We start from the raw sequence: 17654 nt of genomic DNA, 5'->3' as shown, positions 1-17654 counted from the left end.
CAGTATATACATATGAGATGAGTATGTAAACCAAGTGGCATAGTTAAAGTGGCTAGTGATACATGTATTACATAAGGATGCAGTCGATGATATAGAGTACAGTATATACGTATGCATATGAGATGAATAATGTAGGGTAAGTAACATTATATAAGGTAGCATTGTTTAAAGTGGCTAGTGATATATTTACATCATTTCCCATCAATTCCCATTATTAAAGTGGCTGGAGTTGAGTCAGTGTCATTGACAGTGTGTTGGCAGCAGCCACTCAATGTTAGTGGTGGCTGTTTAACAGTCTGATGGCCTTGAGATAGAAGCTGTTTTTCAGTCTCTCGGTCCCAGCTTTGATGCACCTGTACTGACCTCGCCTTCTGGATGACAGCGGGGTGAACAGGCAGTGGCTCGGGTGGTTGATGTCCTTGATGATCTTTATGGCCTTCCTGTAGCATCGGGTGGTGTAGGTGTCCTGGAGGGCAGGTAGTTTGCCCCCGGTGATGCGTTGTGCAGACCTCACTACCCTCTGGAGAGCCTTACGTTTGAGGGCGGTGCAGTTGCCATACCAGGTGGTGATACAGCCCGCCAGGATGCTCTCGATTGTGCATCTGTAGAAGTTTATGAGTGCTTTTGGTGATAAGCCGAATTTCTTCAGCCTCCTGAGGTTGAAGAGGCGCTGCTGCGCCTTCTTCACGATGCTGTCTGTGTGAGTGGACCAATTCAGTTTGTCTGTGATGTGTATGCCGAGGAACTTAAAACTTGCTACCCTCTCCACTACTGTTCCATCGATGTGGATGGGGGGGTGTTCCCTCTGCTGTTTCCTGAAGTCCACAATCATCTCCTTAGTTTTGTTGACGTTGAGTGTGAGGTTATTTTCCTGACACCACACTCCGAGGGCCCTCACCTCCTCCCTGTAGGCCGTCTCGTCGTTGTTGGTAATCAAGCCTACCACTGTTGTGTCGTCCGCAAACTTGATGATTGAGTTGGAGGCGTGCGTGGCCACGCAGTCGTGGGTGAACAGGGAGTACAGGAGAGGGCTCAGAACGCACCCTTGTGGGGCCCCAGTGTTGAGGATCAGCGGGGAGGAGATGTTGTTGCCTACCCTCACCACCTGGGGGTGGCCCGTCAGGAAGTCCAGTACCCAGTTGCATAGGGCGGGGTCGAGACCCAGGGTCTCGAGCTTGATGACGAGGTTGGAGGGTACTATGGTGTTGAATGCCGAGCTGTAGTCGATGAACAGCATTCTCACATAGGTATTCCTCTTTTCCAGATGGGTTAGGGCAGTGTGCAGTGTGGTTGAGATTGCATCGTCTGTGGACCTATTTGGGCGGTAAGCAAATTGGAGTGGGTCTAGGGTGTCAGGTAGGGTGGAGGTGATATGGTCCTTGAGTAGTCTCTCAAAGCACTTCATGATGACGGATGTGAGTGCTACGGGCGGTAGTCGTTTAGCTCAGTTACCTTAGCTTTCTTGGGAACAGGAACAATGGTGGCCCTCTTGAAGCATGTGGGAACAGCAGACTGGTATAGGGATTGATTGAATATGTCCGTAAACACACCGGCCAGCTGGTCTGCGCATGCTCTGAGGGCGCGGCTGGGGATGCCGTCTGGGCCTGCAGCCTTGCGAGGGTTAACACGTTTAAATGTCTTACTCACCTCGGCTGCAGTGAAGGAGAGGCCGCATGTTTTCGTTGCAGGCCGTGTCAGTGGCACTGTATTGTCCTCAAAGCGTGCAAAAAAGTTATTTAGTCTGCCTGGGAGCAAGACATCCTGGTCCGTGACTGGCTGGATTTCTTCCTGTAGTCCGTGATTGACTGTAGACCCTGCCACATGCCTCTTGTGTCTGAGCCGTTGAATTGAGATTCTACTTTGTCTCTGTACTGGCGCTTAGCTTGTTTGATAGCCTTGCGGAGGGAATAGCTGCACTGTTTGTATTCAGTCATGTTACCAGACACCTTGCCCTAATTAAAAGCAGTGGTTCGCGCTTTCAGTTTCACACGAATGCTGCCATCAATCCACGGTTTCTGGTTAGGGAATGTTTTAATCGTTGCTATGGGAACGACATCTTCAATGCACGTTCTAATGAACTCGCACACCGAATCAGCGTATTCATCAATGTTGTTGTCTGACGCAGTACGAAACATCTCCCAGTCCACGTGATGGAAGCAGTCTTGGAGTGTGGAGTCAGCTTGGTCGGACCAGCGTTGGACAGACCTCAGCGTGGGAGCCTCTTGTTTTAGTTTCTGTCTGTAGGCAGGGATCAACAAAATGGAGTCGTGGTCAGCTTTTCCGAAAGGGGGGCGGGGCAGGGCCTTATATGTGTCGCGGAAGTTAGAGTAACAATGATCCAGGGTCTTTCCACCCCTGGTTGCGCAATCGATATGCTGATAAAATTTAGGGAGTCTTGTTTTCAGATTAGCCTTGTTAAAATCCCCAGCTACAATGAATGCAGCCTCCGGATAAATCGTTTCCAGTTTGCAGAGAGTTAAATAAAGTTCGTTCAGAGCCATCGATGTGTCTGCTTGGGGGGGGATATATACGGCTGTGATTATAATCGAAGAGAATTCTCTTGGTAGATAATGCGGTCTACATTTGATTGTGAGGAATTCTAAATCAGGTGAACAGAAGGATTTGAGTTCCTGTATGTTTCTTTCATCACACTATGTCACGTTGGCCATAAGGCATACGCCCCCGCCCCTCTTACCAGAAAGATGTTTGTTTCTGTCGGCGCGATGCGTGGAGAAACCCGCTGGCTGCACCGCTTCGGATAGCGTCTCTCCAGTGAGCCATGTTTCCGTGAAGCAGAGAACGTTACAGTCTCTGATGTCCCTCTGGAATGCTACCCTTGCTCGGATTTCATCAACCTTGTTGTCAAGAGACTGGACATTGGCAAGAAGAATGCTAGGGAGTGGTGCACGGTGTGCCCGTCTCCGGAGTCTGACCAGAAGACCGCTTCGTTTCCCTCTTTTTCGGAGTCGTTTTTTTGGGTCGCTGCATGGAATCCACTCCGTTGTCCTGTTTGTAAGGCAGAACACAGGATCCGCGTCGCGAAAAACATATTCTTGGTCATACTGATGGTGAGTTGACGCTGATCTTATATTCAGTAGTTCTTCTCGACTGTATGTAATGAAACCTAAGATGACCTGGGGTACTAGTGTAAGAAATAACACGTAAAAAAACAAAAAACTGCATAGTTTCCTAGGAACGCGAAGCGAGGCGGCCATCTCTGTCGGCGCCGGAACAATCAGCCTATCGTTGATTGTTGGCACACGAGCTGGTCCTAGCCCCCTAGGCGCTTCAGCGGTCAGTCGTTGTAGTTGTGTAGAATATCTATGCGCTCATACACTCGATACAGTTATCACACACCTGGCTCCTGTTATCAAACAAAAGACCGTTTGTTCCCTACCCTACGTTCTGTATGTTCCCCCAACAATTCATGATAGCTGCCTACACCCAAGGCCAGCCACAGCCTTTCCGCTAGTCACACCATATGTTGCAAAATGTTGCTTTTAACATACACAGACACCCTCATGATAGGCCAAGCATATTTTCAACCCTCACAGGTGTGAAAAGGCAGTGGCTCGGGTGGTTGTTGTCCTTGATGATTTTTTGGGCCTTCCTGTGACATCGGGTGCTGTAAGTGTCCTGGAGGGAGGGTAGTTTGCCCTTGGTGATGCGTTGTGCAGACCACACCACCCTCTGGAGGGCCTTGCGGTTGTGGGCGGTGCATTTACGGTACCAGGCGGTGATATAGCCCGACAGGATGCTGTGCATCTGTAAAAGTTTGTGAGGGTTTGGGTGACAAGCCAAATTTCTTCAGCCTCCTGAGGTTGAAGAGGAACTGTTGCGCCTTCTTCACACTCTGAGTGCCCTCACCACCTCCCTGTGGGCTGTCTCGTCGTGGTTGGTAATCAAGATGATAAAGCAATACACATAACTGATTAAAATATAATAATAGTCCAGAATTATGCGGGCCGAAATACAGAAACTACAAATGTATTGGTCATTTCTTGTCAGATAAGACATTTTTAAATTCACTTTAAAATAGCTAGCCATCGACTGTATTGTGTGAGTATCTATTGTCAGTCACTCATAAGGGTGTTTTTGTTTAACCCATGCGAAGGTGACCAAAGACATGACTGAAACAGCAACTAATTTGCTGCGATTCATGTACAATGGAGGAATATTCATGTGATATTTGAGTCTCTCGCTCACAGATTGATTCGATAATGAGTTCGACTTACCACTCAAACGTGCTCAATGACAGAAGGGATTTTTTTTTAACTAAGTTGTTAATTTGATTGATTTCTAATAGTACAACCTAGATTCAAAGCAGTTATTTTATGTAGCTGAACATGTCATTATTACAAACTCGTGAAAGTGACAAATGTTTTAATTTTCATCCAAATCTATTTCATATAGGAGTTGCAACCCAGTCTCTCATTCATGATGTACTTTATGTACAAATTAGCACAATGTCTTTATGTACGAATAGCGCAAACTCATGGCACATCGAACTCCATCAATGCCACGCCCCTTCTGAATCCTATAACTCAATGTTCTCAGAGTTTGTGCTAATTAGTACAAATAAACATAACTTGCTATCTACTGCTATCAAAACTTCATGACCTTTGATCACGTGATTTAAAAAAAAAGCAGTGACCAACGATGTACATCAATTTGACAGAAGTGATTCTCTCGAATGCGCCCATTGACCTCTTTAACCCCGGTCTGCCGAGTCTGCTTCGCAAGCATTCCCGGAAGTCTCGCGATGTCGGGTCTCTCAGTTTAGAAACTCTGTGGCGCTGCCCCTCCTCACTGGTTTCCACTAGTTACCACAGCCACAAAGTGAAATGTGGCTATTATCGTATAAATGTGTGAAAGTAAAAATGTGCTTCTTGGTCGTAATTTAAGGTTAGGGATTGGCATAAGGTTAGCAGTGTGGTTAAGGTTAGGGTTAGCTTTAAAAACGAATTTTTGGAAAATAAACGGTATAAATAGGCGGGGTTTATGACTTTATGGCTGTGAGATCTAGTGACGATCCTCCTTACTAGCACTTCCGCACTGTAGGCAAACTGCAATCTTTTTCAAGACGATTCTAGATTGAAAAGTAGATTCATGTAAAGTGATTTTACCGAGACAGTTTTCGAGGCGTGATTTTCCTATTGACAATAGACGATAGGTGAATGTTTTCTCTAGCGCTGAAATGTAGTAATGCTGTTGTCTTTACATTCGGGACACTGGTAAAATATGGCCACTGTTTTAGAGCCGCATCTAGATTCCCGTGATGAAGAGAAAGAACGCCGAGTAGACATAATATGCGTTTGCTTGATCGTTTCACTAAAACAATGAATGACGCCTAGCTGTGTTTCTGTTTGATCCAAGTGGAGTGACATCATTTTTTCTGAATATTTATCAAACATCAGTTTGTCTTCAGACGATTAGGCTCCGCGTCTGCTGTCAACCATGTCTCCGCACAGCAGCATAATAATAGGCCTAAGAATAATAATCCTACTATATTATCAATTGAGATTGTTTTACGTCTTGATATGTTTCAGTTTTCATATTGATCTCTTATAATATCAGCATTATTGATTGTTCAAAGATTTATTTGATAATAACGAAAATATTATGTCATGATTTTCTATTTGGGTATGGTACACTTCACATTACACTGATAGTCATTGCTCAGAAACATAAATTAATGTTGCACTCTTATCATCATGCTTGACCCTTATAATGTAGTTTGAGCCGTTTTGATGTCTTAAGCCTTTATAATGACATATGTTTGTCTAGGACATTTTCAACTGCCTCAAGCTGGCTGTTATTAAATCAGGATGATTCTGTTAATACTACCTCATAAAGGGATCATATTCTTATAAAAAGTCTTAAAATGCATTTTAACCACATGATATTCCATATACCTGTTATCAAATGCATTGCCACTGTGTTTTCTCCCTCCCACCAGGCCTGCAGGCAGCTGCAGGAAGCCACAATGTCCATGGCCCAGCAGCAGAACCAGGTGATCCTCCAGTTCCGCTTCGGAACCTTCGGAGACTCTATGCTGCAGAAGATGAACCTGCTTCGCCGCCAGACCCGCTTCTGTGATGTCACCGTGCGCATCAATGACCTGGAGGTACACATCTATCAGCCACCTGTGTTTTTGCACATATTATAAGCATTCTCTGCTGCTTATATTATAAGCATTTTCTGTTTACCAAGTTTTTATATATTTAGTATCTTCTTTTTATCATTATTTTATTAGGCACATCACCATGAGGTGCAGTCTCTGTATGAATTGTGCTATACATTTTATTACATATTATTTATAAATATTATTAGGTCCCCGGACACAAGGTGGTGTTGGCTGCCGGTTCTCCCTTCCTCCGGGACCAGTTCTTTCTTCAGGACTCGTCCACAAGGGAGGTCCAGATCTCCATGACCCAGGAGGCAGAGGTGGGCCAGCGGCTGCTGCTGTCCTGCTACACAGGCACCCTGGAGCTGCCTGAGCTGGAGCTGGTCAACTACCTAACCGTGGCCAGCTTCCTCCAGATGGGCCACGTGGTGGAGCAGTGCACCCAGGCTCTAAAGAAGTTCATCCAGCCACGACACTGCCAAGTGAAACAGCAGCCTCAGGAGGAGGAAGGAGATGGAGAGACTCTCAGAGCCTCTCCCATCCAGAAAATACAGGAGCTGCCCCATGCCCAGGTAATAAATCGTGAGGAGGAGGATGATGAAGATGATGATGTGATAATTCAGCCGATGACCCCTACCCAGAGGCGAGACAGGGGTGAGGGCGAGGAGAGCCCCATCACCATCGTAAAGGTGGAGGCCATTTGTGAGCGGGTGTCGGAGATGTCTGAACGCTCCTCTGCCTCCATTGCAGGGTGCTTCCACACCAGCCCCCCATCGTCATTACACTCCCCTGAGCCCCAGCACTCCCTAATCAACTCCACCGTGGACACCCGGGCTGGTGAGATGACCATGCCACATATGCCAGGATACCCGCTCAGCCCCCCCCCACTACCCACCTCAGCCACAGGGAGACCTAATCTGGGTGGGCACCTACGAAACTCAGACAAATCCCTTCAGTGGTACCACCAGTGCCCAAAGTGTGCCCGTGTGTTCCGCCAGCTAGAGAACTACGCCAACCACCTCAAGATGCACAAGCTGTTCATGTGCCTGCTGTGTGGAAAGACGTTCACCCAGAAGGGTAACCTGCACCGGCACATGCGGGTCCACGCTGGCATCAAGCCCTTTCAATGCAACATATGTGGCAAGACCTTCACTCAGAAATGCTCTCTCCTGGACCACCAGAACTTACACAGTGGAGACAAGCCCCATCGCTGTAACTACTGCGACATGGTGTTCGCACACAAGCCCGTGCTCCGCAAACATCTCAAACAAATCCACGGCAAGAACAGCTTTGACAACGCCAACGAGCGGAGTCTACTACATGACGGGGTTCTTGATTTTGAGTACGGGCGTCTGCAGGACTGTAGCATGGACAATAGCATGGACAATAAGCCTGTTGTTATGGATGACTCTCTTTAGTGCTGTATCACGTTTCATTTCTGCTGAGTCATAAATTAATAGATGCGTAGTAGTGTTAGCTGAATTGTAAACCGTATCGGACGGTACTTGAAGGTACAACACTGAATATTAGAATAAAAGTTACTGTAGACGTATACAGTATGTGTTCATATTTTATAACAATGTTAATTTAGTGAATGAGTTAACATGATATTTAAAAAGCTGCCCTGGTTGTGTGGTGTCATTTTTGTAATACATGTAAATGCATATTTTATTTATGAATAGACAACAGAATGTGAATCTGTTAGATTTTTTTATCAGATTAAAATAGCAAGCTTTAAAAATGTGTAATGCTGACATTTCTGTTAAGTCACAACAAGTGTTCTTAAGTGAAATGAGTGCCAAAAATATTACTGACATGATTTGTCCTCAGGAGGATTGTTTTGGCTAAGGTAGCCCACAGTAGGACCAAAGTGATGATAGTGTGTCTTTAAAACATAATATGTTATCATTGTCGATTAAGCCTGTTTTGGAAATGGGTAGACAATAAATTCTTGTATCTTGTGAGAGGATGTGACGTGGGTGAGAATGATGAGGATGTTGTGTTTCTACCATATCAGAGGAGCAGACACCCAACAGGAAAACAATGAGTCCCACATTACTTTAAGTGACCCTAAAAGCTGATCTATTTACAATGTTATTAGATTGGTAGGTACAGGTTAATTACAGTGTGTGTACACATTGATACGTAGTACGGGTAGTTTGGGCCCAACTGTCAATTAGAATTTATTTGCAAATCTAATTGAGAGCCTACAAAGTCCAAACAGCTATAGTTAGCTGTGCAACAATGTGTATCTACACTGTAATTACACTGTACCTGTCAATGTAACCACCATGTAAAACTAGTATATATATATTTTTCAGCACAATGGAACCAAACAAGTTACTGTAGTCAGCCTGTAACCCCAAAAGCATTACTATGCTTCCTACAGCAGATGGAGCCATTGTATACCATGTAATCTCACAACATGATGCGCTGTCTTTTGTATTCTCTGAGAACACTACATATAAGTTACCCATTGTTATGGTTGTATTACTGATGTTACAGTACTGTAATTCAAGATTGTAAGAGGATTTACATTGATGACCATTCCCCATGCCACAGCATCAGGGTTATTATAATATAGTAAATGAATGTTTACACTAGTCTTTTTATCTGCTCTATTTAGATATCAATATACTATTGTACTTCATACCATGCCTTATGAATAGATGTATTCACTGTCACACTGATCTCTGTTTTATTTACATAGATATCAAATTAAGGGGCCACATCAGTTGATTGACTACTTGACTGGTTACAAGTAACCTACAGACAGTTCTATATGCATATTGAGTGCAGTCTAGCCTGCGCAGATTACAAGATCATTATACTGTATCATATTGATGGCATTTCTGAGTAGGTAAACACATCACCAGGGATTACAAATATCTGCAAATCTGAGCAGGCCTGCACAGAGTATGTCTGTAAATCTGGAATACGCCCTCTGTGTGTGTGCAGGTGCATGGACGCATGGTCTGGTGCAGCTGGCATGTCTTCCTGCGCCTAGCCCAATCACTCAGGCAGACAGGATCTGCTTGGCTGAAACTCTGCAGCTCCACTGTGCAGCCAGTCACAATCCTGCAATCCTGCAGCCAGTCTCCTCCCGCTCCGGCGCTCAACGTCACCGGTCTACTATCCACCGGTTCTGGCAACCCATCTTTACGCACACCTGGCAATCATCATTACGCACACCTGGCAACCATCATTACGCACACCTGCACAGTCACATCTGGACTTCATCATTACCTTCATTACTTACAATTTATCTAGCACTGTTTTGTCAGTCATCAGGTAGTATTGTTTGTGTGAGACGCTTCTCTTGTTTTGTATCATTCCATGTTCGTTATCATTAAACTTACTAACTGCACCTGCTTCCCGACTTCCTGTGTCTATGTTACAATTGTTTCGTGGAATATGTCATTTAGACGTTGTCACTGTATATGTTCTGTTGGTACAGATATTGCCTGTTTTGTATATGTGGCCCCTATTAAACCAGCTGTGTGTGTGTGTGTGTGTGTGAATCCATTAAGCAACAGCTACAAGAGCAACATAGCTTTAATCCTCAAATTGCTTAATTATGTCAACTGAAACAACTAATTTGATTTGTTCATTTGTCAAAAATGCTCTGTGTTCACATTAATGAGTTTCTCAAATGTTTTGTTAATTGTGGGCAGGAGCTCTTAGCCTAAAGGTGATAATTGTCAATTTAATACACTGACAAAAACATACAATGCCAAAGAAGTGTGAGTTTTGTTGATGTTCTGTTTTGGAGTCTGCAGACACAATGCCCAGAGAACTGTCTATGGCCACTTGCCCTAATATGCTGTTATTATTCAACTGAATCCACAAAACAACAGTGATACGGAATGTTATCAACCAGCCATGTCCGCAACGATTGATGGTGAAAGATCTTTTCCAAGAAGCCATGTGCACCTCAGATAGAATATTAGACATATTACCACTCTGGGACTTGTCTTTTGCATGGTCAGGCCTCCAGACTGTGGTCATTGTTTTTACAAATGGGACATTTGGGTAGAATTATGGATCCCTTTGTTAAACAAGTCTTGTCTAGAAATAGCTTCAAATGTTTTGTTTTAGTGCAGAATATCAAATATTAGTCACCCAGTGAAGCCCTCAGAGCTCCTTTTGTTCTCCACTGGACATTTTAAGATGTTTTAAGTGCCTGCTTGTCTCACAGAATATGTCTGTCTTAAGGGGCTGGATGTCAAGAACATGAATTCAATTATACTGAGAAGAAACACAATGTTTTTAGAACTGGTCCTGTCCCTGTCTGACTCCGGGTGTTTTCTGTCAGATAACACAAACATAAGGATGTAAATCATAGGTACTGAGGACATTATATTGTCAAGTGGAGTGCATAATACCGTAGTACAGTATATATCCACAGTAATCAAATCAAATCAAATGTTATTTGTCACATACACATGGTTAGCAGATGTTAATGCGAGTGTAGCGAAATGCTTGTGCTTCTAGTTCCGACAATGCAGTAATAACCAACAAGTAATCTACCTAACAATTCCAAAACTACTGTCTTATACACAGTGTAAGGGGATAAAGAATATGTACATAAGGTTATATGAATGAGTGATGGTACAGAGCAGCATAGGAAAGATACAGTAGCTGATATCGAGTACAGTATATACATATGAGATGAGTATGTAAACAAAGTGGCATAGTTAAAGTGGCTAGTGATACATGTATTACATAAGGATGCAGTCGATGATATAGAGTACAGTATATACGTATGCATATGAGATGAATAATGTAGGGTATGTAAACATTATATAAGGTAGCATTGTTTAAAGTGGCTAGTGATATATTTACATCATTTCCCATCAATTCCCATTATTAAAGTGGCTGGAGTTGAGTCAGTGTCAGTGTCAGTGTGTTGGCAGCAGCCACTCAATGTTAGTGGTGGCTGTTTAACAGTCTGATGGCCTTGAGATAGAAGCTGTTTTTCAGTCTCTCAGTCCCAGCTTTGATGCACCTGTTCTGACCTCGCCTTCTGGATGACAGCGGGGTGAACAGGCAGTGGCTCGGGTGGTTGATGTCCTTGATGATCTTTATGGCCTTCCTGTAACATCGGGTGGTGTAGGTGTCCTGGAGGGCAGGTAGTTTGCCCCCGGTGATGCGTTGTGCAGACCTCACTACCCTCTGGAGAGCCTTACGGTTGAGGGCGGAGCAGTTGCCGTACCAGGCGGTGATACAGCCCGCCAGGATGCTCTCGATTGTGCATCTGTAGAAGTTTGTGAGTGCTTTTGGTGACAAGCCGAATTTCTTCAGCCTCCTGAGGTTGAAGAGGCGCTGCTGCGCCTTCTTCACGATGCTGTCTGTGTGAGTGGACCAATTCAGTTTGTCTGTGATGTGTATGCCGAGGAACTTAAAACTTGCTACCCTCTCCACTACTGTTCCATCGATGTGGATAGGGGGGTGTTCCCTCTGCTGTTTCCTGAAGTCCACAATCATCTCCTTAGTTTTGTTGACGTTGAGTGTGAGGTTATTTTCCTGACACCACACTCCGAGGGCCCTCACCTCCTCCCTGTAGACCGTCTCGTCGTTGTTGGTAATCAAGCCTACCACTGTTGTGTCGTCCGCAAAGTTGATGATTGAGTTGGAGGCGTGCGTGGCCACGCAGTCGTGGGTGAACAGGGAGTACAGGAGAGGGCTCAGAACGCACCCTTGTGGGGCCCCAGTGTTGAGGATCAGCGGGGAGGAGATGTTGTTGCCTACCCTCACCACCTGGGGGCGGCCCGTCAGGAAGTCCAGTACCCAGTTGCACAGGGCGGGGTCGAGACCCAGGGTCTCGAGCTTGATGACGAGCTTGGAGGGTACTATGGTGTTGAATGCCGAGCTGTAGTCGATGAACAGCATTCTCACGTAGGTATTCCTCTGGTCCAGATGGGTTAGGGCAGTGTGCAGTGTGGTTGAGATTGCATCGTCTGTGGACCTATTTGGGCGGTAAGCAAATTGGAGTGGGTCTAGGGTGTCAGGTAGGGTGGAGGTGATCGGGTCCTTGACTAGTCTCTCAAAGCACTTCATGATGACGGATGTGAGTGCTACGGGGCGGTAGTCGTTTAGCTCAGTTACCTTAGCTTTCTTGGGAACAGGAACAATGGTGGCCCTCTTGAAGCATGTGGGAACAGCAGACTGGTGTGAAAAAGGTGACATGGCCAGTAGTATCCACTTCAGTAGATATGTCCTGGAGCAGGGGCAGATTGGCCATCTGGCAATTTTGGCAAATGACAGATGAGCTGGCCATTTTTTATTTGGGTGGGCTGGTCAAAATTGACACACATCTTTTTAAAAGTATTTTTTATAAAATAAATGAAAAAGGTGACATGGCCAGTGGCCCATGAGCCTGTTAAGATTTGTTTTACACTTTCATTACAGTAAAGTGTATTATCCTCATGATTCCTGTAATGAAAGTGTGCCCTGCCCTGTGCCTGTTTAGCTGGGGCCTGCTGTAAGTGTAGTTATTTCTCAACTCTCAATAGCAACTATTTTACAACCAAGATATTTGACATGGCTTTGAGATATGGATTGGCGTGAAGTGCTCACCGGCCATTGTGAGGGCTACTACCAGCAGTACGGTCGGGATGATACCAGTATTGTGATATTTTTCCATGGCGAAGCAGATTAAACTCTTTGGTCCTTTAAAAACCTGCTGTATGTAAAATATTCTGTGCTGTAGCTTGGAAAATAAATAAATGTGACTCTGGATGACAACATAATGATGTTTGTTTCCAACATTAGGGCTGTTTTCCTAAAGAAGTTTAATCCATTTTGTGTTTTGTTTCCTTTCCCGATACTAACAAGTATCGTGATACTGCTATCGTAATGGCCCTAACCAGCAGTGGGTGTTATTTACAGTTAGCGATCTAGTTAATGTGTTTTGAGTTTCCACTTCCTCAGGTGTTGAACTCCAATTAGCTTATGATATTAGTTAGTGCACATAAAGATGTAAATGTTATGTGTCAGCATTGTTGTGTCAGGGTGTAGGGTGTATGCTTGGGGATGGGGTGTGTGTGTGGAGCGTGAGTTAGCGGAGCGTGTAGTGACGTGGGCTGGTGTGAATTAAATGCTAGAGCCTCATTTTTGTCCCAGTCCTCCCCTGCCCTGGATTGCTACTGGATGTGCAGGCGTTTGCTCCAACGCTACTGTAACCAACCTTCCTAATCAAGGTCCTGAGGAGCAGCTGTGATGTGTCCACATCAACAAAAGGACAGCTACCAGAAGGTAAAACAAGATTACATGTCCTCATTCCTGTCTCTCTGGCTAAAAAAATATAATGATTTAATAATGTACAGAGCTACCGTTCTTCATCCAAACTATAAATTAATCATAGGCTACATGAGAAATCGCTGATATGTGATATTGATTTCTGACAAAAGTGTGTGTGTGTGTGTGTGTGTGTGTGTGTGTGTGTGTGTGTGTGTGTGTGTGTGTGTGTGTGTGTGTGTGTGTGTGTGTGTGTGTGTGTGTGTGTGTGTGTGTGTGTGTGTGTGTGTGTGTGTGTGTGTGTGTCAACTTTGTCCAAATTGCTGCTGCTTTCCTCTGGTGTTAAGCCCAAGATTACTGTTTTAAACATATCAAGCTGCCTGGTGTGAGAGGGATCATATTAATACATCTATGAAATCAGTGTAGACATTTACTTTGAGTGATTGAACAGTACTGAAATCCAGTGAAGTGGAATGAAGTCTAACTGATTGCCCTGGGGAGAAGCTGAAATAGCACTGTCAGTCATGCTGACTTTCAAAATCCTGCGGTAAGTTGTATGCTCTTCACTTTAAAATTAGAATCCTTAATTAGTGAAGCTGCCATATCCGTTTAGGATATTACAACAACAAGGAAGTTACTGCAAACAACAAACACTGCAATTTTTTAACCATGCAATTATCTAGATCCCTCATCTCCTCGGTTTCATCAACAAAACAATAACAATAAGTTAGGCGCTGGGGGTAACTGTGGCGCTGTTTCCCCAAATGTAGTTTTCATCTTCAAAAGGATGTTGAATTTGTGCAATTGTCCTTAATTAGCTCGCAGTTACTGTATTTAAACTTCACATTGTCATTGCTTTACACAGAGTAGCCTACCAGCCTTGGGACATATTCTTCTATACACACAGTCCCTCACTGTCTCTTTCTCACTGTTTTTCTTTTCATTCATCTCTCTTTGTCTTTCGCCTGTTCACACACATACATTCTACTAATTAAAAACCATTCATGGGGAAATTAGATATTTTAACTAATCTTACTAATTACTTATCTGTCCTCAGGCAAAGCCGAGGGTGCAGAGGCTGGGAGCGCTGCTAAAATCCCACTTCCATTTCTCAGTCTTATTACTCTCACTCATTGTTCTTAATCAGAACCTTGAGATGAATTAAACATAGTCCAGCTGTGGCAATTAGTGCAGCTTACTGCCGGGGGTTCCTGCCACTGTGTGTGTGTGTGTGTGTGTGTGTGTGTGTGTGTGTGTGTGTGTGTGTGTGTGTGTGTGTGTGTGTGTGTGTGTGTGTGTGTGTGTGTGTGTGTGTGTGGGTGCGTGCGTGCGTGCGTGTGTGTGCGTGTGGACGTGATTAACTATTCTTGTGGGGACTTCTGGAGGTAATAGTGAACAAACCAAAAGTTTACCAACTGGGGACATTTTGTTAGTCCCCACGAGGTCAAATGCTTTTTCTAGGGGGTTTAGGGTTAAGGTTAGAAATAGTGTTAGTGTTAGGTTTAGAATTACATTAAGGGTCAGGGTTAAGAACTAGGGTTAATTTTAGGGTTAGGAGCTAAGGTTTAGGGTTTGGGTTAAGGTTAGGTTTTTGGGTTCAGGTTAGGGTTAGGGTTAGGTTTAGGGATAAGGGTAAAGGAAAATAGGATTTTGAATGGGACTGAATTGTGTGTCCCCATAAGGTTATGTGTACAAGACTGTGTGTGCGCGTGTGTGTCTGTGTGTATGTGTGCGTGCGTGTGTGTACAGTATGCACGTTCACATACTCTACATAACCAAAAGTATGTGGACACCTCTACCATCCGTCCTATTGGCCAACGTGCAGTCATTGGAGAATAAACTGGATGAGCTCCGTTCAAGACTATCCTACCAATGGGACATTAAAACCGGTAATATCTTATGTTTCACAAAGTCGTGGCTGAACAACGACATGGGTAATATACAGTTGGCTGGTTTTTCCGTGCATCGGCAAGAAAGAACAGCATCCTCCAGTAAGACAAGGGGTGGAGGTCTGTGTCTATTTGTCAATAACAGCTTGTGCGCAAAACCAAATATTAAGGAAGTCTCTAGAAAGGGAAGCCCAGCCACGAGCTTCCCAGTGACACAAGCCTACCAGACGAGCTAAATTACTTCTATGCGCGCTTGGAGGCAAGCTACACTGAAGCATGCATGTGAGCACCAGCTGTTCCAGATGACTGTGTGATCATGCTCACCGTAGCCGATGTGAGTAAAACCTTTAAACAGGTCAACATACACAAGGCCTCAGGCCCAGACGGATTACCAGGGCATGTATTCCGAGCATGCACTGACCAACTGGCAAGTGTCTTCACTGACATTTTCAACCTGTCCCTGGCCGAGCCTCTCATGCCTTCATGTTTCAAGCAGACCACCATAGTCCCTGTGCCTAAGAACACCAAGGTAACCTGCCAAAATGACTGCCGACCAGTAGCACTCACGTCTCTAGCTATGAAATGCTTTGAAAGGCTGGTCATGGCTCACATCAACACCATAATCCCAGAAATCCTAGACCCACTCCAAATCTCTATTGCACTCAACACTGCCCTTTCCTATCAGGACAAAAAGAACACCTATGTGAGAATGTTGTTCATTGACTACAGCTCAGCGTTCAACACCATAATGTCCTCAGCACAAGGGCCCCTTAGGGGTGCGTGCTTCGTACCCTCCAGTACTCCCTGTTCACCCATGAATGATTGGTCAAGCATGGCTCCAACACCATCATTAAGTTCTCCCTCAATGTGACCAAGCATGAGCATGAGACAAAGGAGATGATCGTGTACTACAGGAAAAGTCGGGCCGAGCACACCCCCATACTCATCGACAGGGCTGTAGTGGAGCAGGTTGAGAGCTTCAAGTTCCTTGGTGTCCACATTACAAATAAACTATCATGGTTCCAAATACACCAAGACAGCTGTGACCTCTATACCAGGCGGTGTCAGAGGAAGGCCCTAAAAATAGCCAAAGACTCCAGCCACCCTAGTCATAGACTGTTTTCTCTGCTACCGCACGGCAAGCGGTACCGGAGCACCAAGTCTAGGACCAAGAGGCTTCTTAACAGCTTCTACCCCCAAGCCATAAGACTGCTGAACAACCAATCAAATGGCTACCCAGACAATTTGCATTGACCCCCCCCAATCGTTTTTTTTTACGCTGCTGTTCATTATCTATTATCTATGCGTAGTCACTTTACCCCTAGCTACATGTACATATTACCTCAATTACCTCGACTAACCTCTGCCCTCGCACATTGACTCGGTACCGGTACCCCTTATATATAGCCTCGTTATTGTTATTTTATTTTTGATCTTTAATTTTTTACTTTTGTTTATTTCTTGAATATTTTTCTTAACTCTTATTTGTCTTAAAACTGCATTGTTGGTTAAGGGCTTGTAAATAAGCATTTCACAATAAGATCTACACCGGTGCATGTGACAAATAAAATTTGATTTGATTTGATTTGAAGAGCATTTGTGAGTTTGGGCACTGATGTTGGGCAATTAGGCCTGACTCACAGTCGGCGTTCCAATTCACCCCAACGGTTTTTGATAGGGTTAAGGTCAGGGCTCTGTGCAGGCCAGTCAAGTTCTTCCACACCGATCTCGACAAACCATTTCTTTATGGACCTCGCTTTGTGCATGGGGGCATTGTCATGCTAAAACCTCCCCAAACTGTTGCCACAAAGCTGAAAGCATAGAATCGTCTAGAATGTCATTATATGCTGTAGAGTTAAGATTTCCCTTCACTGGAACTAAGGGGCCTAACCCAAACCATGAAAAACAGCCGCAAAAACAGCCCCATTCCTCCTACACCACCAAACTTTACAGTTGGCACTATGCATTCAGGCAGGTAGCGTTCTCCTGGCATCTGCCAAACCCAGATTCGCCCGTCAGACTGCCAGAGGGTGTAGTGTGATTCATCACTCCAGAGAACACGTTTCCACTGCTCCAAAGTCTAATGGCAGCGAGCTTTACACCACTCCAGCCGACGCTTGGCATTGCGCATTGTGATCTTAGGCTTGTATGTGGCTGCTCGGCCATGGAACTCCATTTCATGAAGCTTCTGACAAACAGTTATTGTGCTGACGTTGCTTCCAGGGGCAGTTTGCAACTCTGTAGTGAGTGTTGCAACTGAGCCGTTGTTGCTCCAAGACGTTTCAACTTCACAATAACAGCACTTACGTTTTACTGTGGCAGCTCTAGCAGGGAAGAAATGTGACTAACTGACTTGTTGGAAAGGTGGCAACCTATGACGGTGCCACGTTGAAAGTCAC

General features: G+C 44.7%; 1 protein-coding gene across 2 annotated transcripts; it reads left to right on the top strand.

Annotated features, from left to right (window-relative positions):
* Positions 1 to 5021: 5021 nt before the first annotated feature.
* On the top strand, positions 5022 to 8811 carry LOC112232809 (zinc finger and BTB domain-containing protein 26). Of its 2 annotated transcripts, XM_024400040.2 has the most exons (3): positions 5033 to 5173; positions 5960 to 6127; positions 6334 to 8811. In XM_024400040.2, the coding sequence occupies exons 2-3, from the start codon at positions 5987 to 5989 to the stop codon at positions 7543 to 7545; spliced, it is 1353 nt and encodes a 450-aa protein (XP_024255808.1). In that variant the 5' UTR covers positions 5033 to 5173; positions 5960 to 5986; the 3' UTR covers positions 7546 to 8811. The 2 variants fall into 2 exon arrangements, with proteins under 2 accessions (XP_024255807.1, XP_024255808.1); XM_024400039.2 differs by having other exon boundaries at positions 5022 to 6127.
* The last annotated feature ends 8843 nt before the right edge of the window (positions 8812 to 17654 follow it).

This window comes from Oncorhynchus tshawytscha, linkage group LG04 (genome assembly GCF_018296145.1).
Source record: "Oncorhynchus tshawytscha isolate Ot180627B linkage group LG04, Otsh_v2.0, whole genome shotgun sequence".
Classification (NCBI taxonomy): Eukaryota; Metazoa; Chordata; class Actinopteri; order Salmoniformes; family Salmonidae; genus Oncorhynchus; species Oncorhynchus tshawytscha.
This window is presented reverse-complemented; position numbering and strand designations above follow the sequence as displayed.